Here is a 12,665-nt window from a genome sequence, read left to right as displayed (position 1 = left end):
AATGTTGCATTACTTACAGCTGCTCGAGTGATAGCAGTCCTTTAAATGCTTGTTGGTCTATTGTGTGGATTTCATTCTTGTATAAGTAACTGCAAAAAACAAATCATTTCATGAAGAAATAAGAGTTAATGAATAACCCATTAATTAGTCTGCTCATAACATAAACATTAAATTTCTCAAAGTGCTTACTACATTTCCTGAGTGGCAAAGTAGGATACGTATGTTAGCATTTTTACCAAATACTTTGTTAACCCATGAAACAAAGAAAGATGACTTTAAGGAAAAAATAAAATGTTCCAGTTAGACATTTGTCAGGAGAGCTAAGAAAACAATCCACAGCAAATCTATGATCTCACATATTTAGCCACTTTATTGTTAAGAAGTTTCCAAAAAAAGTCATAGATTCATAGATGTTAGGGTCGGAAGGGACCTCAATAGATCATCGAGTCCGACCCGCTGCATAGGCAGGAAAGAGTGCTGGGCCTAGACGACCCCAGCTAGATGGATATCCAACCTCCTCTTGAAGACCCCCAGGGTAGGGGAGAGCACCACCTCCCTTGGGAGCCCGTTCCAGACCTTGGCCACTCGAACTGTGAAGAAGTTCTTCCTAACATCTAGTCTAAATCTGCTTTCTGCTAGCTTGTGGCCATTATTCCTTGTAACCCCCGGGGGCGCCTTGGTGAATAAAACCTCACCAATTCCCTTCTGTGCCCCCATGATGAACTTAAATGATCATGATTTTCTGGAATATTTTTGTAACTCAGAATTCTTTTTTTTCTTTATATTTCTTTTTCAAAATGTACAGGTTGATCATAAATGTTTCTACAAGTATTCAGTATTTCACCTTGCATCTTCTTTGGATGCCCCTAGTTCTGACTACTCTTGGAAACAGTGTACTCAACTAGGCAGAGAAGTGCTCTGAATTTTTTATAAGAAAATTGTACACTACAGTAGCCAGGACATGTCCAAATATTCTGTTTGGCCAATCCAGCAAACCAAGAGACTGAGTACTTTCCTTTTATCCTGAAACATATCTTCTGCTTCAACCATTATACAGGTATACAGTAAACACACATGGCAAGTGGCTCGGTTGATGAATGGTGTCTACTAGCACTCTGAATAACAAAGAAACAACCCCCAATGAGGTGTGAACAGCTAAACCATACTATTCTTCCATGAACTAGTAGGCATGCTTGAGTAGGTTTAAAAAGTGCCTTTAAATATAGAAATCAATAGAGGCTGGTAAATGGTTTGTGCTATTTGCATGATTTAAATGCCTGCCAAAATTATCCATGGACACCCTAAGTGGCTTATATTGTACTGTCACCAAGTTGTGTCACTCAAAATTGATCAGCTAATCTATATGGCATCATATTTATTCACCATTTAGTTGATGTTAACAAGAACTTCTTATGCAAACAGAAGTTGGGTCTAGGTGGGTATAAGGGAACAAGGTAGGGGTCCGGGTTGAGTTCTCATGAGCAGAGGCTTTCTTCTTGGGACAGGGGCAGTAGCTCCCCAAAAAGTGCCTTCCCTTACTGCTCCCACCTCCCAAACATCCTAGAAAGTATTAACAGAACCCACCCCCTGCCACCCCAATCCCAAATCCCAATTTATTAAAGCATGAGGTCATCTTTAATTTGCTTCCTCTTTGTTTCTTTTCAATTTTTTTAACTTATTTTTATTTTATGCTTCTGTGGCTGCCTTCCTTCATTTCTCTAACATTCACCTACCCCCATTTCCTTTCCACCTCCCATTGGGTAAGCCTTCCTTACCCATCCCCATCCCATTAACTCTCTGCCTCCCCGCTTCATGTTTCCATCCCCCTGCCCCAACCCATCTCTCTCACACACCCTCCCAGAGCAGAGATAGAAGACTGTCCTAGCTCACCATCCCTGTAGTGGCAATTCTCAGCTGTAGCTCCTAGTCAAGTCCCTGGTTACTAGCTGTCTAGTGGCAAGTCACAGACAGGACAGTCAGAGAAGGATTTTAGGCTCAAGGTATCACTACTGCAAACTCAAGCTAGCACTAACACTGATCAACATGTGAGCAGCTCAAAGTGCAATGTGTAACAATCTTCTAAGTGTGTTTAAAAATACAGAATTATTTTTTTCTGAGAACAGTTGAGGAAACTTTAAAAGTCTTCTTTCTTAAATGTGTGAAATAGCTAACCAAATGAATCTTTTGGAAAAGCAAATAGAAGAGGCACAAGAGTGACCAATGTCAATCCTTGCATTCAGTGATAAGAGATCTGTTTCCTATTCCTAACACATACTTTCCCCATAACTTTTTAGACTCCTAGCTAATTATAAAACCATTTATAGCGACAAACATTTGGGAACTCAACTGTACAAATGAGGGTAGGAGCTTAACAAGAATCAAAACTATGGTTGAATATTTATAAGGATAACAAGAACAAAGTCAAACAAGTAAAATGTTAGCAAGAGTCAGACAGTAATGTTGCACAACAGCACTGTTGTACATAGTCTAATAATTTTCCCCTTACCATATGAAAAAGTTTTTAATGTTTGAAGATATAAACTGCTGTCAGTTTTGTTGTGCAACAATCATTTGAGAGAACGTATGGCAGCCTGAGGTTTGCTCCTTGTTTGATTTCTGATTTTATGTGGAGATAATTTTTTTATTTCAAGTAACTTACCAAGATTCCTCCATCACCATTGAAGGAAGTCTGCAAAGCCCTCAATATCTGATATTCAAAGGGTAATAATGTTGTCAGAAGAAGGAGCAAAAATAACAAAAAATCCCTTGACTTCTGGAAGTGTTGTAAACCCTCATATTTCATGACACAGGAACATCCAAAAAATGAGAGCGAGAAGCAGCCTGAGCTATGAACAGGATGTTCCATAACAGCTTTTGCACCTGCCTCTGAGACATCTGGTACTAATCCATTGCTAGATGTAAGCTAGTGGACTAAACAGATAGTAGGCCTAACCTAGCAACTAGCATATTCCTAACACTGCATCCCCTAGAATGGCAGGCCTAACTCCCCAGGACTGGAAACAGACAGTTGTGGTGATCCCACTTTTCCCAAGCTGCTTTATTATTTCTGGGAGTCATTCTATTCATCTATTCACTTATAACAGGAGTCAGTAATGCTTTTCCAGCAGTAAACCAGAATGACCCAGCTTGGGTCCATGGTGGGCCAGCACTAGGACTCATCCACTGCTGCCACTGCTTCTCCCTGCCACATGGTGCAGCATGGTATGGACAAAGCCCCCCACTGCCAAATACCACTGAGGCCCCTCCTGGCTCTATTCCACTCCCTTATTTACAGTATGTTCATCACCCTACTACATGGGTATTAGCCCATTCATGTATCCCTGTGTTTACTGAACCCAGCAATTATTACAGTTCCTACTTCTAAAGAGTTAACCATTTTTATTTTTGTGTAAAGCAGCTGGGAAAAGATTCATTTTTTTTTTTCCTACATGAAAACCAACAAAAATTCTGTCTTCCTTTGATCTAACTTCATATGCCCTGAAGAAATCAGTCTCTCTCCAGGGTGGGCAACTCCACACTTAAAAAAAAACATAAAAAAGAAAGTAACTACTAACTTCTTAAATGATGACAAATGCAGAAAATTCACAATAAAAAGTAGATGATATTACATACTAAGTAATATCATGTAACTTCTTAGTATTGAAATCCATTGGAATAGAGGACAGTATGCTACAATGTAAAAAGATCATCGTGGACATACCAGAAGAATAACAATAGGAATGAAAGGATTCCCTCTTTTATTTGCATAGTAAGTAATATATTGTTTCTAAATACATTGTTTTTAAATATAATCTAGTTTAGGGTTTTATGCTGCCACTCGTAACTGTGGTATTTTAGTACATTCCAAATGAAAAAAACAATAACAGATTACCAATTCTTGGAATTCATGGAGACTGGCACTTTTTGGAGTTGTAATTCTTCTTTGGGTATGCCTTCTCTGTCCCTGGAGAGAAGCCATCCCTGTTTTCTTTTTTCTGACCACATTAAATCTTAGTTTCCTGTCCACATCTGATAAGGCCCTTCAAAACTCTATTTCTCTCCAATTCTCCAATCTAGTCTCTTCTCAAATCATTCAAGGCTTGCACTGCTGGTGAAGAATGTCTATATTTCTTCTCCCACAAAGTTCACCATGTTTTAGCTCATTATGTCTCTTACCCATAGAATCACTACACTGACCTAATGTGTAATGGCTATAACCCCTCCTACACTAATGTTCATTTATGCCATGATGCTGACAAAAATTAGTCAGCCACTGCCAGTTACACTTTGTAGAACTGGGGTACACAGTTGTGGATACAGTATTTTTTTTAAATGTATTTAAGTCAACTTATTTGTAAGCATAAAGTTATGTAATAATGAACCAAGATACTGTAACAATGAATACTCTTTGTATTTCTTCACACCTTCGCCCTAAGCATGTAATACACTCACTGGTTGCACCTTATTTCAAATGAGACCTTCAAGTTTTTAGAGCAGGGACGGCTTCAAAAGTTTGCATACAAAAACACATGATCTCTTTGGTCATATAAATAAGAAGATCTAGGAAGAAAGTGTGAATGATTTTGACTAGGGACTGGATCTCTGACAATAAAACACTAACATTTTTTTTAACTTGTGGGTTACTGAAAAGCCTGAGTATGTCTCAGAAACACTTCCTCTCCTAGAACTCCATTAATTCTAGCTCTGAAAATTATAGTTAATAATGTATTGGGGGAAAGGTATACATCTACCAAGATTGGGATCCCACTTTTAAATAAAATTTTTAAGGCTTCTACCCCACAAGAATGAGTGAGCAACTAGGGGGTGGGGGGGCACTGTTTTGTTTTTTTTGGCTGTTGTTGTTTTTTAAGATGGACAAATTCTAAGAAAAAAATTATCATATTTGGGACATGCTTGGTACTATTTAAAAAAAAAATAAAAGCTGTGAATGCCATAAACTAGGCCACCTAATTTTAAACACTGAAAACATAAATGTGATTTCTATTATACTGCACCTTTATTCTGCAAAATCTATATTAATAGCAACAGTTAAGGATTTTACTGAACATGTCAAACAGTGTAAAAGCTATTATAAATATGTAACCACACAATCTTTTCTAATTTACACAGAAGGCAATCAGTTTAACATGAACACTATCTATTTAATAGTTTAGATTATGACCTTTAGCATCAAGAAAAGCACATTATACTGAATGGAAAAGAAACATAATCAAAATGCCCTTTTATCCATTGTTGTTAGCTGGTTGTGAAAGGTTTAATGATGGTTGTAAAAAAGCGGAAGTTTAATATGCAACAGCTTATCCTGAAGAGTGAAGTATTCAGTGTGGTGATTAGCACTTGGATGAATGAAGCCAATTTCCCACACTCCCAGTAGAGCTGAAGTGCATCAAATGAACAAGATTATATATGGAAAAGATGACAGCATTAATGCTGCATTTTGAATGGCAGTTCTTATGCTGTGATTGTTTGGTGGACAGAGTTTATTTTTTCCTCAGGGGCTTACAGAGAAACACATTAACCATAAGCTCTCTGCTTAGCCAGATGCTTTGTCAAAAAAATATAAGAGCAAATATAGGTCTCAGTTCTGCCTTCAGAGATGCACTGAAGAGTTCCATAATTTGTAGTAACTCAGGAGTCGGAGAAACTGCCAGATGTTTCTGGGATTAATTCTTGCTCCACCTGGATGAATCCGTTTTTGAAAAACTGTGTGACAGCAGATTTGCATGTCCCCTGTTACATTGTGCCAAAAGTACTATGGATTGACCTACACAAAACAGCCATATAGATACATTTTTGTATGCTACAGGAACAGGCAGAGGTGAAATAATATACTAAATTCAAAGTACAGTTTAGCTAAGGGGACATAACATATGCATAAAGCCTTAGAGAGATGTCTGGATGCAGCTGGTTGGCAAATCCATAGTCCTCAACTGTGCAAAATTATGATGATAAGAGAATGAATGAGTACAAAAAAAAATTATATTAAATTTCATTCACAACCAGTTTTTCCATTGCCTTCACATCATCTTTGAAAAGTACATTAGACTGTGGTGTTTTTGCTGTTAGATTCTGAACTTTATCCCTGACTCCCTTTGACACATTTTTGTTGCAGTTAAGAGTTCCCTCAATGTGGTGACAACCTTAGTTGGCATAAAACTTCTACAGTATATCTGAGGCGGCTCTTCCCCACTTCCCTCCCACCATATTTTTCATAGATAAAAGCAGTTATTCAATATCAAAGTTCCAGAAAACCTTATTAGCATGTATTTGTGGACAATGAGAACCAAATGAGACCCACACATTCTGAAAGTAAAGCACCTCATTAACACACATAAAATGGGGCATAAAATGCTACAAATCAGAATGGGATAATTGATCCTTCTTGGTACACTGTGCTCTATATGACATTCAGGTACCCTAACAGACATTAATATAATGGTGTCATCAGAGAAATTTTATGCCCAATCCCCGAAGTCAAGCCTGATCCAAAACTGGGGAGAAGCTCCTTGATATTGGGCTCATAGTGCCCCAGGAGCTTTAAAAAGCAGGAGTGAAGCCCAGTTGCAAGACCACTTTTTTAAGGTCCAGGGGAAATGTAAGCCCAATATCAGGTAGAAGCTCCCCAGTGTTGTGCTCTCTGGGCTAAGACTTTTAAAAAGCTCATTATAGCCCAGTCACACACCTCTGCCCCTTCAACACGCTAGCTCCACACAGACCAGTATGTTCAAAGGTTGTGCATGTAAGTTAGCTGTATGCACTGCTCCCAGATGCTTACGTGTTACATGTTGAAGTGGGTCCTGTCATGCCTTACACTGTGAACTGCACAAGTGTTGATCAGTGTTAGTGCTAGTTCCAGTTCGAAACAGTCACAAATACAGGCCAGCAGGAGCCTGGAGGACTGAAAGGTAAGAATCTACTCCTGCCTCCCATTCCCGGCTCCCCCACTGCCATTGAGGGTTCCTTCCTGCCACCCACTCCCCACACACACCTACTTGTAACTGGCTGGCTGGCTGTCCCGGAGGAGTAGGCAAGGAAGGGTAAACCTGCCTGCCCAGCCACTGCTGCTGAACTTCTCAGGACTGAGCTTGCCCAGAGAGCAGCAGCAGCTGGACAGGCAGTTTAACCCTTCCCTGCTTCCCTGGGACAGACAGCTGGGCAGCTATAAGTAAGTGAGCTAGGATGTGGGGTGCTGGGGAAAATGAAGGGGCAGTGGGTGCAATCTGGGCAAAAAAGGGAGAGGGGCAGGTGGGATGTTTACACTAAGGTGCAGCCTAGAGTGGCTACACTGTAGTGTATCACAAGTAGCATGGATCAGAGATAATCCTGCCCTGGAGTGGTGTAACTTTGAGCTACATAATGAATGCTTAAAACCAGTTTCAAGTCTTAATGTTAAGAGCTCCAGGAGTCACCCAAAATAGCTGTGTAACAAGGCCCAGTGAAGGCAGACTCGGAGATCTGATAAAGGAATGGTTTTGTAGCTGGGACTAAGGATGCTTCCTAACAAGTATGTATGACTTTGAATAATAATAACAAAATAAAAAAAAAAAAACACACACATGGAAGGTTAGCTTTCACTCTGCCACAGACAAAGAGTCAGTGACAAATATTTGTTGCCACTGATAAATATTTGTTTTTGCTATGACTTACAGGTATTGTAGATTTTCCAGCCCTTCAAAAGCATTTCTTGAAATCTTTCTGATGTTATTGTTATTCAAAAGCCTGTAAAAAGCAGAAAATAAAAACTGTTTTGTGAATCATACAGTCATTTCAATTCAACTCTAACAACAGAACCTAAATAAAATATGTTATCTTCCTGATCTAAAGTATATTTAAGTAGTATATCAATGTGGTATTACTATAAAAAATCTGGAATTAAAAAAAATAAACTGAGAATATGTACAACATTTTTTTCCAATTAAATCTTTTTCTTCATGGTTGCACCCAATAATCACAACATAATTTGCATCACAGGCAGTGAAACCAATGCTGGCAGGGACAAGTTGCATTTTAATAGTAAACCATTCAGACATAAATTATTCACCAGCTACTGAGGAAGTTCTGCAATGCCTGTCTAAGTAAATGAAAATTATAATATTTCTGTATTAAAGGAGCCCTCTTTGTCCCTAAAGTTTGCAAGATGGGTGAAAACTTGACTTCACTGAAATCATTAACAAAATTTTCATTCAGCTCAGCAGAGTCAGAATTTCACCGAGATGTGTATATGAGAGATGTTGTGAATCTGCAAATCACTTTCTACATCAGCTGCCACAGGCCTCTGGTGGAAATGTTTGTTTTGTTTTAATTTTGGTTCACTGTTTATGCACAGGTCCACGAGTCACTTGGAAAGTAAACTAATCAAGACAGCTGAACGAATATGCGGAAAGAACTAATTATGCAGTTTTCAATATTCCAGGAAGGCTTGTAGCATACTGCAACTAAACAGTTCTTCTGTGCCAGACTTAAGCTCTTGACAAGAACAATTTAATTTTTTTAGTGACTTTTTCTGTACTACTGTTTTAATTTTGAAAGAAGAGGTAACCTGTGTAGTTAGGGACAGTAAAAACTGAAGCAGAATATTAAGTTTTAAAATACCATATTTACTTGACTATAAGACAAGGTTTCTCCCCACCTTGCCCCCGAATCAGCATGGGGGAAAAAAGCTCTTTGTCTTACATTCATATACAAGGAAACCTCATTAAATACATTACCTTTCATTAAACTGCTGCCAAAAGGAGCATGTGCTCAGTAACAGAATTCAACTATGAAGTTGATTAAATGCAACCAGAACTGTGCATGCCTATAAAACACATGGCTTATATTAGGCAAAGTGTACAGATGGGAACCATTTTAATAAAATTTGTAAAAAAAACCCAAAACCAAACAACACGTATCACGCTATACATGCAAAGCTACACATAGTGAACATCCTTGCTTTACCATGGTTTCATAGCACAGAAACAACTACATATCAAAAACATACAAGTACATATATTGAGCCCTTAACAACATGCATCATCTCCCCACAAAAAAACCCTTATAGAAATCTCTCTCTTCATGTAACATTTTTTCATGGGGTTCTATTTCAGTAACCACATGAAACTCTCCATCCCTGTGGTAGTGAGTTTAGGGCTTATTAGCACATGGATTTTGGGGGGCGGGGCAGGGGGGGAGAAGTACACTCACATACTAAGCAGTGCTGAGTTTTGGGGTTCCCATGGCTTAAAATACCGTTGACTCTGCTGGGGCCCAGCCCAATGAACTATATGCTAAAATCATGAGCCTTTTGACTTAGCACTAATAACAGGCACAGCTTGTGCTATATGTAAGGTACAAAGGTGCTCCTTAAAAGTGTGTTTATGGAGTACCTGTGCTAAAACTTGCAGCAGGTTCAAAAAGGTAAGATGCATAAGTTCTGGATGAACTAAGTCTATGGGCACCCATAGTAATTTGCCTATACACAGATTACTACAGGCATGTTTATTTCAAAGTCTGTTTTCAGATTTGCTCCTCACTTCCATGTGCTCAGGAAGAAGAGCAGGGTCTGACAGTAAGGAGGGGGGGAAGGGGCTGCAGGTGGAAGTTGGGAGAGGGGAAGAGGTCATTAGGGCCAGCTTACTCCCCACCCCCATTTATTTTCCCTGTTTAGCAGTGGGAAGGGGAAAAATTCAAGGCAAACCTCCAAGAGTTAGTTTCTATACCTGGAAAATTATAACAGATTTATAAATGTTCTATATATAGAATCTAATCATTAGGAGGATGGCCTTATATTCAGGATTATCTTATATTTGAGTAAATATAGTAAGTATGGCATATTTATTCACTTTTAAGTAAAAAGCTGCATAAGAACTGTTTTGGTGGAGGCAAGAGTGTTGTAAGTATGTGAGAACAGATATTTTAATTCTATGCCTTTGATTGTGCAGCTACAGCTACATACAGAGTTTCCATCTGCCTGGGGCCAATATGTCCATCCTTCTGAGACTTCCAGTTTGTTCGTAATTTAGGTCTTATTCTTGGGGGAAAATATGCCTTGCTGTTTGGATGTCCATCTGGATCTAAACAAAGTCAATAGAAAGCAATATAATTCTGTATACAAAACCTTAACTTCTGGTGTATGAGTATGCAATGTTAGTATTCTCTAGACAAAGTTTTTTACTTCTAAAATGTGTACCATTATAAAATGGTACATACCTTGTGTATGTCGGTTATAAATACGTGCTGTATCTCTGACTGCGTGAACTTTGAGTTTTAACTGAATGAGTAGTGTGCTTTTTTTTTTTTTTGCTACTCTTAATACACACCTTTGGTTTTATGTTGTTTTATAATCTAAACAAAAGATAAATTTAGTATAAGTTTATAGTAAAGTTTGAGCAAGTAAGAATAAAATAAATGTTTCAGGTGTCTGATATATCTATGTGAAGTCATGAGTCTACTGACCAACTGCAAATGCTTCCTCAACCCGGCAAAGGATGTTTATGGAAAGAAGACTTTTTAAAAATTATTTGAGTTGGTCCAATAAAATATATCAGATTTACCCAAAGAACCTTGTCTGCCTATGTCCTTAGACCAACACGGCTACAGCCTATATCCCTGAATCAACTGATATTTTTATATGCCATTAGATACTCTAAACCTATGTGGTTTATCTAAGATTACTTTGAAATGTTTCCATTCCTTGAAGAAGCAAAATACTTTTAATTGAGCAGCTACTGAGTGGGTTTATAATTAAGCATATTGTTATTCAAATCATTATATATTTTTCTTAAACATTAGGTTATAAGTAGTAGATCATAACTGCTGCTGAGAATATTCTGATTCGGGTACAACAGTTGTGAGTCATATTCAAAATGTAGTTACTTTCTTTATAAAGTATACGGATGACAGCTTCTGAGACAAAGGTGGGAAAACAAAAATGAAAAGTGGTCATACAACAAAAAGGGGAGGAAGGAGGACCCGGGCAACTATAGGCCAGTTAGTCTCACCTCCATCCTTGGTAAAGTCTTTGAAAAAATTATCAAGGCTCACATTTGTGAGAGCCCGGCAGGACAAATTATGCTGAGGGGAAACCAGCACGGGTTTCTGGCAGGCAGATCATGCCTGACCAATCTAGTCTCTTTCTATGACCAGGTTACGAAACGCCTGGACACAGGAGGAGGGGTGGATGTCGTATACTTCGACTTCAGGAAGGCCTTTGATACGGTATCCCACCCCATACTGGTGAACAAGTTAAGAGGCTGTGACGTGGATGACTGCACAGTCCGGTGGGTGGCGAATTGGCTAGGGGGTAGCACCCAGAGAGTCGTGGTGGATGGGTCGGTCTCGACCTGGAAGGGTGTGGGCAGTGGGGTCCCGCAGGGCTCGGTCCTTGGACCAATACTCTTTAATGTCTTCATCAGTGACTTGGAAGAGGGAGTGAAATGTACTCTGTCCAAGTTTGCGGATGACACAAAGCTATGGGGAGATGTAGACACGCCGGAGGGCAGGGAACAGCTGCAAGCAGACCTGGACAGGTTGGACAAGTGGGCAGAAAACAACAGAATGCAGTTCAACAAGGAGAAATGCAAGGTGCTGCACCTAGGAAGGAAAAATGTCCAGCACACCTACAGCCTAGGAAATGACCTGCTGGGTGGCACAGAGGTGGAAAGGGATCTTGGAGTCCTAGTGGACTCCAAGATGAACATGAGTCGGCAGTGTGACGAAGCCATCAAAAAAGCCAATGGCACTTTATCGTGCATCAGCAGATGCATGACGAATAGGTCCAAGGAGGTGATACTTCCCCTCTATCGGGCGCTGGTCAGACCGCAGTTGGAGTACTGCGTGCAATTCTGGGCGCCACACTTCAAGAAGGATGCGGATAACCTGGAGAGGGTCCAGAGAAGGGCAACTCATATGGTCAAGGGCCTGCAGACCAAGCCCTACAAGGAGAGACTAGAGAAACTGGACCTTTTCAGCCTCCGCAAGAGAAGGTTGAGAGGCGACCTTGTGGCTGCCTTTAAGTTCATCACGGGGGCACAGAAGGGAATTGGTGAGTATTTATTCACCAAGGCACCCCCGGGGGTTACAAGAAACAATGGCCACAAGCTAGCAGAGAGCAGATTTAGATTGGACATTAGGAAGAACTTCTTCACAGTTCGAGTGGCCAAGGTCTGGAACGGGCTCCCAAGGGAGGTGGTGCTCTCCCCTACCCTGGGGGTTTTCAAGAGGAGGTAGGATGAGTATCTAGCTGGGGTCATCTAGACCCAGCACTCTTTCCTGCTTATGCAGCGGGTCGGACTCGATGATCTATTGAGGTCCCTTCCGACCCTAACATCTATGAGTCTATGAATCTATGAACAAGTCAGCACAAATATTCCCATTAAAGACACTGAACAGATCCTATGGGGGCACTTTGGTTTCTATGCTTTGATAACTAAGAAGTTTCAAATGATGATTCAAGAGAAAAGAAAGATATTCAGAAGTTCATTCTGAGTTACATACATAAGGAGAATGATTGATGGCTGAAAGAGTGCTCATATTTCCAGTCACTGAATGATGGCTTGAAATATAAGGGGCAAGTGAGGAGAGCAGAGAATGATTTTATGTATTCAAAAAAACAGGAACAGAAAATGTACAAGTTTCAAGACTACCCTACTGTAAAGGAGTCCCTG

At 39.7% G+C, this 12,665-nt stretch overlaps 1 protein-coding gene across 8 annotated transcripts in view; it reads right to left on the bottom strand.

Moving 5' to 3' along the window:
• PXDNL (peroxidasin like) overlaps positions 1–12,665 on the bottom strand; it is a 421,482-nt gene that overhangs the window by 232,935 nt on the left and 175,882 nt on the right. For 7 of the 8 annotated variants that reach the window (XR_002093899.2, XR_002093901.2, XM_014606787.3 and 4 more), the window contains exons 3-4: positions 7,669–7,740; positions 18–89 (exon numbers count right to left, since the gene is read on the bottom strand). Coding sequence is in view for 5 of the 8 variants with exons in the window: in XM_014606787.3 (XP_014462273.1) it covers positions 18–89; positions 7,669–7,740 (144 nt within the window). In the remaining 3 variants the exon portion in view is untranslated. Of the gene's footprint in view, positions 1–17; positions 90–7,668; positions 7,741–12,665 lie in introns of those variants that run through there. The other variant, XM_019498627.2, reaches the window with a different exon arrangement.

The sequence above is a fragment of the Alligator mississippiensis genome, chromosome 3, assembly GCF_030867095.1.
Source record: "Alligator mississippiensis isolate rAllMis1 chromosome 3, rAllMis1, whole genome shotgun sequence".
Classification (NCBI taxonomy): Eukaryota; Metazoa; Chordata; order Crocodylia; family Alligatoridae; genus Alligator; species Alligator mississippiensis.
This window is presented reverse-complemented; position numbering and strand designations above follow the sequence as displayed.